The 9,306-nt window shown below is 50.6% G+C and overlaps 1 protein-coding gene across 1 annotated transcript; it reads right to left on the reverse strand.

The window, feature by feature from the left end:
* Positions 1-2,731: 2,731 nt before the first annotated feature.
* On the reverse strand, positions 2,732-8,912 carry LOC104460352 (zinc finger protein 346-like). Its single transcript, XM_010087394.1, has 4 exons — positions 8,765-8,912; positions 6,940-7,179; positions 4,327-4,420; positions 2,732-3,046 (listed from the first exon to the last, which is right to left on the reverse strand). Exons 1-4 carry the CDS (start codon positions 8,853-8,855, stop codon positions 2,941-2,943), a joined length of 531 nt encoding a protein of 176 aa, XP_010085696.1. The 5' UTR covers positions 8,856-8,912; the 3' UTR covers positions 2,732-2,940.
* Positions 8,913-9,306: the final 394 nt, after the last annotated feature.

Here is a 9,306-nt window from a genome sequence, read left to right on the forward strand (position 1 = left end):
CAGGCACGCAGCCCCGGCAGAACTGTGCACCACAGGAGGTGGACACAGCCCATCCCTCCCAGAACCACCCGCACGGCCAATGGCAGTGCCACCCTTGGTGCCAGCCCAAGGTCCTGCACCGCTCCTGGGGACGTGGGTCCCCTGCACTCTGCTGCAGCCCTGCCTGTGGAGGAGCAGGACAGCAGCTCCTGGGCACCGGAACCTGCCTCGGCAGGTGAGCTGCCCTCAAACGGAGAGCAGCAGTGCATGCCTGCCATACTGCCACTCCTGTGCTGCCACAGCAGTGTCAGGGACAGCCCAGTGTCCTGCGGCAGTCATGGATGTTTTCGGCACAAGCTGCACAACAGCTTGCAGAAGTGCCAGCAGCCTCCCAGCCCAGACTGTCCCATCTTCCCCTTGGTGACGGCGCTGTGCCCAAGGCTACACTGACTCCCCAAAGCAGCAGCAGAAGGCACTTACCAGCTTTGTCTGGACCTCAGGGTGCCACAGGATGACAGCAGGCCCTTGAAGAGCGTAGATGGGAACACAAGCCTCCCGCCCCTCCCAAATATTTCAAAGGTGTCCGCATCCTGTTCTGTGCTTTGAAGCATGGCAAAATCCCAGGAAGGGCTCTAGCAGAGAGACAGCACCCAAAAGTAGTAATAAACACTCTATTTGGAGAGCTTCACCTTAGGGAAACAGCAGATACATAAACACTGTGTACAGGGGAAGGCAAAACTGTCAGTACACAGACAGGAGTGACACACCGGACTTGGCAGTGCTGGAAATGGATCCCTCGTGGTGTCGATGCACAGCACATCTAGCAGGCACCTGCCCCGGGTACAGCGGGGCGAGAGCTAAGCAGCAGAGATCAGAGTTGGAGGCCATCCAGGGCCACCAGGCGCACAACACTTCCTTCAGTTCATCGCAATTTTCTGCTCATTGATCAGCTTGCAAGGTTTAAAAGGACTCCCTCTGTAGCAGGAGACTAAGGTCAGACCTCAGCAGTGGAGCAAGACTGGAAAACATTAGGAAGGCGGACCCAGACCAGCAGGAGCCTGTCCTAAGGGAAGATGGCAGATTCTGTGCAGGGTGAAGAAAAAGCTCATGCACAGCCTGGAGTGGGGAAGGGAAGGCACTCACTCCAAGCACCGAGATCAGCAACCAGCTCTCTCTCTCCTTGCTTACCCTGACCAGCGCACACCAGATTTTGGAAGTGCTCCTACAACCCGGCTCTCAGCCCTGCGAGGGTGTCAGCTGCTGCCCTGGCACACAACGCTGGGAGTCAGGGGCCTCAGCCCACCCTCCAGCAGCTGCTGGGGCCAAGCAATGGGAGGCAGCAGCTCGGCTCAGCCCACCCTGGCACTGTGGCACGCCCACAGCCATCAGCCATGCTCTTGCCAGCCCCATGGAGCCCCACCAGCCAGGCAAGCCCTCAGAGGGGGCACATCTGCATCCCTCTGCCCCATGGAATGAAAACAGCGGGATGTTTGCCACAGACCAGCAAAGTCTCAGATCCATGGACACTGACACTGGGACAAAGCCATGGGGTGCCTGACTCGGAGCACTGTCACTGAACATGAGGCCAGCCTGACGCACACGGCTCCTGTGGTGGGCTAGCAGAGAACAGGCGATGCCTTAGCTTAAGGCAAAACATCTAAAGAACTCATCCCAAACACCCAACAGTCTCAGATGCCTGCCCTTCCTTCCGGGCCCTTTTCTAACACATCTAGTACATTAGCACCATGAAGAGACCATCAGTCTTAATTTCCAGGTTTGAAATTTAGAACATCCCTTTTCCAGGACAGTACAAATGTGTAAAAACTTTGAAGAGAGGGGTTGGGCAAGTAGTGTTCTAATGAAGGACTAACAAAGGCAGGTTTCCAGAGGATTGGTAGCTTTTTAGTCAGCCAATGATTTGACCAAGTCATACTACAGTTTCCTGCTCTATCTATATTTATTCCCTCTCTTTTCCCTTAAAACCCTCCTTCCCTACAGCATTTTGGTGGTTGATGCTGCACTTCCATGTAGACCCCGACAGAACTAGAGATGAACTCACCCTGCTCTACCTTCCTCTGCTCATTGCACTCAGATGTTTGAGATCTCCACCGCTGCCAAGTTTGGCTGAGATTGGTTTAAGTCACAGGGGGTGAAGACACACATGGTGAATGATCACGTACACCTGTTTCCATAGGAAACCAGGCTAAACAGGTACTTCCTTCCACATGGAAATCCTCAGACCAGAGGGCTGAGCTGTGGGGAGAGCCAGGAGCTCTGACACCTCTCGCAGCCCCCTCCACTCCCACCAGCAGCAGTTTGCACTCCAGAAGCTGCAACCCCTCATTAGACAGACCCAAACAACCCAGCTCAGAACCCACGGCTGCGGCACTGCCAAAGGCTCTAACAGCAAGCAGTGGCTCATGAAATTCTGCACACAAACCTGACCGGAGGAGGCATGGAAAGAAACGCCACACTGCTTATTTCCTATTTTAGGCCTGTACAAAGCCAGGCAACCTGCACTGTGTCCCATCCACGCTGCACAAGCACTGCTCGCCACGGTCTAGGAGCTATCCTCCAGAAAAAGCCACCTCTGAGCAGGGGATGCAGCCCTCCAGGTGCAGGAATCCACTGTTTGCTCTGGTGAGGGAGGAGGTGGCTGCTACCAGCCTGTTGCCAAACCCTCCTTACACCAGATACACACTTCCTCTCACACCACACCCACCTTCACAGGAAGCAATTACACAATGAAAACTACTCTACGGGAGTGAAGTATTTGCTGTCTAGCAAGTGTCTTCCAGCTGGATCCTTTTTCTGACAGATTCAGTCCCCGTTCTGCTCAACGGGTGCATACAGGAGGGTAGGGCTTTGCTTATCCAGAGGGATAATGAAACCATTGTGGGCTGGCAAAGGATGTGCGTTCTTGGGCCACCAACAACTCCAAGAACAGTGCTGCAACTTGCTCTAGAAGTCTTGGCTGAAATAACTGTAGCCTCCTGGGGCAGTTGACTCTTCCCGGACATACTGCTGTGGTGGGAACGGTCCAACAACCGGCACTGCTCCTGGCATCCTGGACATCGAAGGGAGCAAGAGGAAGAGAAGGAAAAAAAAAAGGAGACAATGTCAGAAGTGCTCTGAACTCTGCCAGCTGCAATCACGGCTCAGCAGGCATGGCTGTCAGTGGAGCAACAGCCTACTGCAGCCAAGTCAACAACTTGCCAGAAAAGCTTCCAAGTGCATCCTTGCCCTCCGAGCATGTGTGTAAACACACACCTTTATCACAGCAGAATTAGCTATTGCACAGCTCAAGCACTGTTAAAGAGCTCCCATTACAAAGCCAGTATCCTGCCTCTCTCCAGACTGCAGATGCTGGCCTGGAACACGACCCAATGGCTGAATGCAGAAGCAGCTTTCTGAAAGGCAGTTGGGTGGCTGCAAAAACTCGGACAACATCCATGTCGTTAAAGGGAACGTTTATGCGTGTGTGTTGGGAACATCCTCAATGTCATCTGTCTGCAATGGGACGCTTGCTATTCACTGATCCAGCTGTGCCGTTCAAGAGCCCAAACTTTCCTGGATGATGGATGGAGCATGTGTCTTCCAGTCAAGCACCCAAAGCCAAGCGACCATGGGGCTGTTATTCCCCAGACAAGCAACAAGTGACCCCAGTTTTCTTCCTGTCCTCTCTGGGAAATTTGGCTAGGAGTCTGTCCTCGCTTCAGGCAGGATGTCTCTTTCTTGTAAGAAGCCCTCTAACCAACCCACACTCATTACTGAGCCTCTTTCAGCGAAGGCTTTGAAATTAGAGATCTGAACTTTGACAGTGTCCAGACCAACTATATTTGATATTAATCATCTGGCAGTCTAAATTTTTTTGACTAATAATATATGCAGGGGATGCCATTATTTAACTCACCAGCTGTGAGTGCAAGTTCAGGACTATAGTCTAGGTTTCTGGAGCATGCTGACTACATGCCAAATTTTAAGACAAGCAACCCCAAGAGAGATCAGAATGCCAAGCAGATCTCCACTGAGACAGTCTTTAATTAAATTATCTGGTTTTAGATAAATGGCATTTAACAGGTGTCAGGTTGGACACGCTCACTGCAAAGGTCCACACAAGAATCAAAAGCACCTGCGGAGCCCTTCTACTCCGGCAGCATCCCAGAGCTGTCTGCAGAGGGAGCTGCCGAAGTGAATCTGCTTCAGTACAAACAGCGCAAGCCTGCACAAACCTTGTTGTTCTGCTTGCAAGTCAGCTGGAGATATGCATTCAAACTGCATTTTAAGTTATATTTAAGCCATTGATTTGGTCAGTGAGGCTGGAAACACACTCAGACAAGAACTTACTGATTCTTGTGTTTGAAGCCGCTGATGTGAGCCTGGTACTGCTCTATGGAGTTCAGCACGATGTTACACGTGCTGCAGGGGTAGCCCTTCCCAGCTGAAACAGACATCAATGTTAGCACACACAGCTAGCCAACAACTTGGTGCCTGAGGTAGAAACAAGTGAGATAATCAATCACTGGGTGTTAAACAACTGCTAAACAAAGACAAATAGCAAGTCAATAGCCTGACCAGGCAGGGAGGTCACAGAATCCCACTACCCCACCATGTATCAGCCCGTCACTGGGAATCACTAAGTCAGAAAAGCTTTCCTGATCAGGCCATGGGTTTGTTTATCTATAAAAACAAACACACATTTCCTATCAACAGTTCACAGTATCAGACATAGTAAAACTCTCAGCATTAGGACACCAAACCTGATTTTACACTGCCTTTGCAACTCCATTTCTCTCCCAAATTCCCACTTCTCCCGATCTGTACATCTCATAACAGAAGATGAGGGAGATACTTAATATGTAAGCTTGAAGTGTTTCAATACACAAAAAAGCAGTCAGAGCAGATTACACAAAACTTCCAGCTCCACAATGCACCATTCTGCTAAGCCTTGCTGAGGTGCCAACTGAGAACATTAAGCTCTTTCCTCAAGCAGTTTGATTACAGTCAGTGTATCAGTTAACTGCAAAAAAAAAAAGTTTCCAACAGTAGTTGTACTAGACAGATCAATGGTTTGTGTAACATGACAACTCCAGCTGGAATGAAAGTTCGGGAGGTCACAGATAGCAAACAGGCAAGCATGGCAGCACAGCACAGCACAGGAGTCTCTAACAGGCAAATCCTGGCAGTTGTCCCCAAGACATTAAGCGCTCCTGAATTTTGGCTTGGTGGGGACGGGCTCTGCCTGGGAGCCTTGCAAGGAAAACATTTCCATAAGGTGAAAGAGGACACTCACACCGTGGGTGCAGAGCAGCACAGTCACCGAGTGAGAGGCACGGCACGTGAGACAGCAGACAACTTCCCCACCTGGCTGCTGCACCTCAGAGAGATTTCAGACTCTGCTGGGACATTCACCTCTCAAAACAGAGCTGGACTCAGGTGGTAAAGGCCAGAGGAGCCGTTACAGCCCTCAGGTCTGCCTCCCTGCAGGAGCGAAGTCAAGATAGCGCTGTTGCAAACCTGGCAAACAGGTGTGTGCACAAAGCTGTCTGAACTGCACTCCTGCACCCCAAACCGGTGGTTCTGGAGGAACTTTAAGCAAACACCTGGGTGTTGCCCTGCAAAGAAGGCATCTGTACCTGTTGCCAGCCAGGCCCCAGTAGAGCAGCTTAGGGACAGGCGTGGCTGTCACCACACAGCAATGGGCAAAGAGAGCAGGAGAAAACACCCCTGGCTGCAGGCCATCACATCCGAGCAGTCCCTGATTACATCCCAGGCTCCAAAACCTCACCTGAACAGCGTGAGTGCCACAGAGCTGTGGACACAGGCACTCTGGTTCTGCTGGCACTTCACAGAGGTGTCACTGGCACAAGCAATGGCACTGCCCACCCACCCAGCCCGCCTGGGGCAGGGCTCCTGCCACTGCCAGTGCCTGAGTCACACTGAACTGGAACCATTCATCAGACCCCGTTAATTAGGTGAAGAGCAGATGGGTAATGCTGGATACCAAGCACCTTTTCCATCTCCCACACGACTACGCAATGTGGGAGAGAATATTACTTGGATAATTGAGCCTCATTTCTCATAAGCACTACTGGTATCTAAAGGTAGCCTGCAAAGAATTAGAATAATTAATCTTCTGCTTGTGTGGGTTTTTACGACAGAGAAAGAAGCCCTTGAAGAAGATTTTAAGATGATTTGTCTGCTTATTATTTACCTCAAGCATCCAGCAGGTACTAGACTTCCTGGTCCAACAGAAGGCTGCTGGGAGGAACACGGGAGTTTACTGTGAGCTCCTAATGCTTTCACTGGACTCCAAGGGCTTTCATCATGTAGAAGTGCTCATAAGCAGCAGATCATAAACCAAATGAGTTTTAATTGTCTGCCTAAAGTTCCTCCTTAACAGCTCTTTTTTTTTTTTCCCCCCACATTAATGCTCCAGAGAGAGTTGCATTAGTTCATCAGATGCAAGTGCCCACACAGAGGCAGAAAGGCATTCAGGGAGAAATCTCTCTGGCTTTCATGTGCTTTGAAGCAGCAGGTGCAGTTAAACCTATTTCTTCCATCTCTGGCTAGTCCCCTCCAAAGACGTTTTTTAAGCATCAAATGCCACTTTTATCTTTCCATTTTGGATGCAATCCACCTAGCTAGAAACAGTACTGGCCAAAATCCCTGGATTATCTGCACCAAGAATAAAAAGGACACGTCCCCAATTAGAGAACGCTGCAAAACACAACCCAAAGCTTGTCACGAGTAGCTACAGTCTAAAACCTCTCTTGCTGCCAGGGGGTTACAACATCAACCAAATCGATCCTACGGTGTATAATCAAGATCCCCATCACGAGCAATTCTCCTCTGCTCCCTCCACACAGACTCTCTCGTTCAAAGACCTGCCAGACACATATTGTTGCTCTCCCACCCTGCTCCTTTGGCCATTCATTAGCCTGCCTGCCGAGAACTCACCCATGAAGGACGATGCTGGTGCATCAGGGGTTCGGCCATAGTGTGCCATCAGCTTGTGTTTGGTCTCCTGCTTTCTGTGCTTCTTGCCTACGTAATGCTGTTTTGCCATAAGGGGGTTGTTGAAAGTGGCATGGCAGAGGCTGCAGAACTTGTCTGGGTCAGTAATGTCCTTGTTCTCTTCGTTAGAAGATGCGGTAGAGGTGGGGAGTGTGGCAGGATGTTTCTGCGGGGGCACTGCTTCTGTAGGATGAATCCAAACTCTTGGTCAGTCACAAAACTCAGAGGTAAAAAACAGTAATTTCCCCAAAACTCGTACAGAAGAAAAAAACAACTACCACACCTAAAACTCAAACCTAGGCAGAGAACGTAAGACATCTAGATAAATTCACATTGCTCCTACCTCTTCCCTTAACAGTGTAGAACTGAAAGGTGTGTGGTGAGACAAGTCAGAGTAAGCCAGAAAAACTTTCAGGTTTAAAAACTCAACAGATTTGCATATTTCTGCTTAGCAGACTTAACATAAGTGTGGCTGTATTCAAGACACTGGACATGAATGAGCTTCCACCTGCTACTATCATCACCCAGGAAAAGATGGAGGCAGCCAGAATGTGAGTACAAGCCCCTGTGCGGCAAAGGCAGGTGGGTTTCTGGAAACATTTGATCCTGAACTGAAGTCACAATGAGTTGTACCTGGGAAATAGCATTTATGGGACTAGGTCCGATGGAGTGAGCCCACACAGAGAAGCAGCTCTCCTGTCCAACTGAGAAACCTGCACCCTCTCATTACAGGAAACCAAAGACCACAGCAAGGAACCTTCTAAGGACCAGAGAGCTCCTCTCATGCCGAAACAGAAGCCACGCACCAGACCGTTCATGCGTACATCCACTCCTTCCCGAAGGCTCTTCTCATACCCAAAAGCAAGGGCTTCAAAGAACAGAAACATCCTAGGGGCCACCCTGACCACCAAGGTGGCTTTGCTACACGCACACAATCTAGCAAAGCCCCAAAAACACCCAGAGACAAACAGTTTCTGCCTGTAAGACCCCAGCTCAGAGCCAGCACAAGGTGCCATCCTCATGTGCACCCAGAGGATGCATCTTCCCTCTGTCCTGACCAGCTGCAGCACCCCAGGCTCTCAGCTGCTCCTGCCTGTCCTGCCAGAGGGTCTCCCTCTCCACCCACTGGTCCTCTCCATCTGCTAGCAAAGGGACAGGACACACAGGCATCAGGTCAGACCTGAGCTCTGCCTGGACTGTATCCCATCGTGAGAGCAATGGCAGGTGCCATGGGAAAAGCACGAGGTCAGGGCAAGCACACACTGATGCTTCCCAGCTATACTCTCTCAGTCCCCAGCTATCTGCAGCTCACAAGTCCCAGAAGCTCAGAGGCTACATCTTTGTAGTTGAGCAGCCCTGACACATTTCTCATACAGGAGTTTCATCAGTCATTTCAGTCCCTGTAAGGTTTTAACGAGCATCGTATCCTGTGACAGGCATTTCTACAGCTTAACATCACACTGCCTGAAGATAGATCAGCTCTCTCACAGTCCCTGCACACAGGGATGGGTGCAACGCTCCTGCAAGCTGCATTTCTCCCTGACAAAGCAAAACAAAAAACCACCCAACTTCTAGCCAATGCCAGCCAACAAGCAGGCTGCCGAGAGGCCATGCTCTGGAGCTGCACTGCTGGCTTACTGCGTTTCACAGTAGAGAATACACACAACCTCACAAGAGCTTATACCTGGGGTCAGACAACACCTCTCCACTTTTTGTTTAGCTCGAGCAGCCCCTCAGCACAACACGAAGGTGCTGCAGACAGTCATACCTTCCACTTTGGGGGACTGCTGCTTCATGTTCTTGGCATGAGTCTTGCCCAAGTAGTGAGATGTTGCCACGGCTGGAGAGGAAAAGGTCATGTTGCAGATGGGACAACACTTGTTCCTGTCTTCTCCACTGCTGCCTTCCTGCTTGCTGTCCTGTGCATACAGAATCGCAGAGTGGCGGAGGCTGGGAGGGACCTCTGCGGGTCACCTCATCCAACCTTCTTGTCATGAGAAGAAACACTAAGGCTTGGAGGTCTAAGAAAAGATGGTAATCAGAGACATTTGGGCATTAAGTTGAAGAAGTGTGACTGAGTAGTCACACTGGAGAGTGTTCTTGCACCAGATTACTTTTTTTAATCCGTTAGTGAATGGCTCGAGGCAGAGGGGCAGCCCTGGCCTGTGTGGGTTAAGGACAAGGTTAAGTGTGTAGCTGCCAGAATCGGAACAGGCAGCCTTTTACTCTGCAAGGTGTGAACTGAGCAACACCAACATCGTTATCAGCTGGGTCATCTGCAACCCGATGCCAGCAGAGCAGGCGGCAGCA

Source organism: Pterocles gutturalis, unplaced genomic scaffold (assembly GCF_000699245.1).
Source record: "Pterocles gutturalis isolate BGI_N339 unplaced genomic scaffold, ASM69924v1 scaffold9466, whole genome shotgun sequence".
NCBI lineage: Eukaryota > Metazoa > Chordata > Aves > Pterocliformes > Pteroclidae > Pterocles > Pterocles gutturalis.

Excerpts from the sequence above, each read along its gene's own strand:
- LOC104460352 (XM_010087394.1), bottom strand. The coding sequence starts at position 8,855 with ATGACCTTTTCCTCTCCAGCCGTGGCAACATCTCACTACTTGGGCAAG. Across the intron at positions 7,180-8,764 it reads GCAGTCCCCCAAAGTGGAAG|AAGCAGTGCCCCCGCAGAAA; the intron begins GTATGACTGTCT and ends TTCATCCTACAG. Across the intron at positions 3,047-4,326 it reads GGCTTCAAACACAAGAATCA|GATGCCAGGAGCAGTGCCGG; the intron begins GTAAGTTCTTGT and ends TTCGATGTCCAG.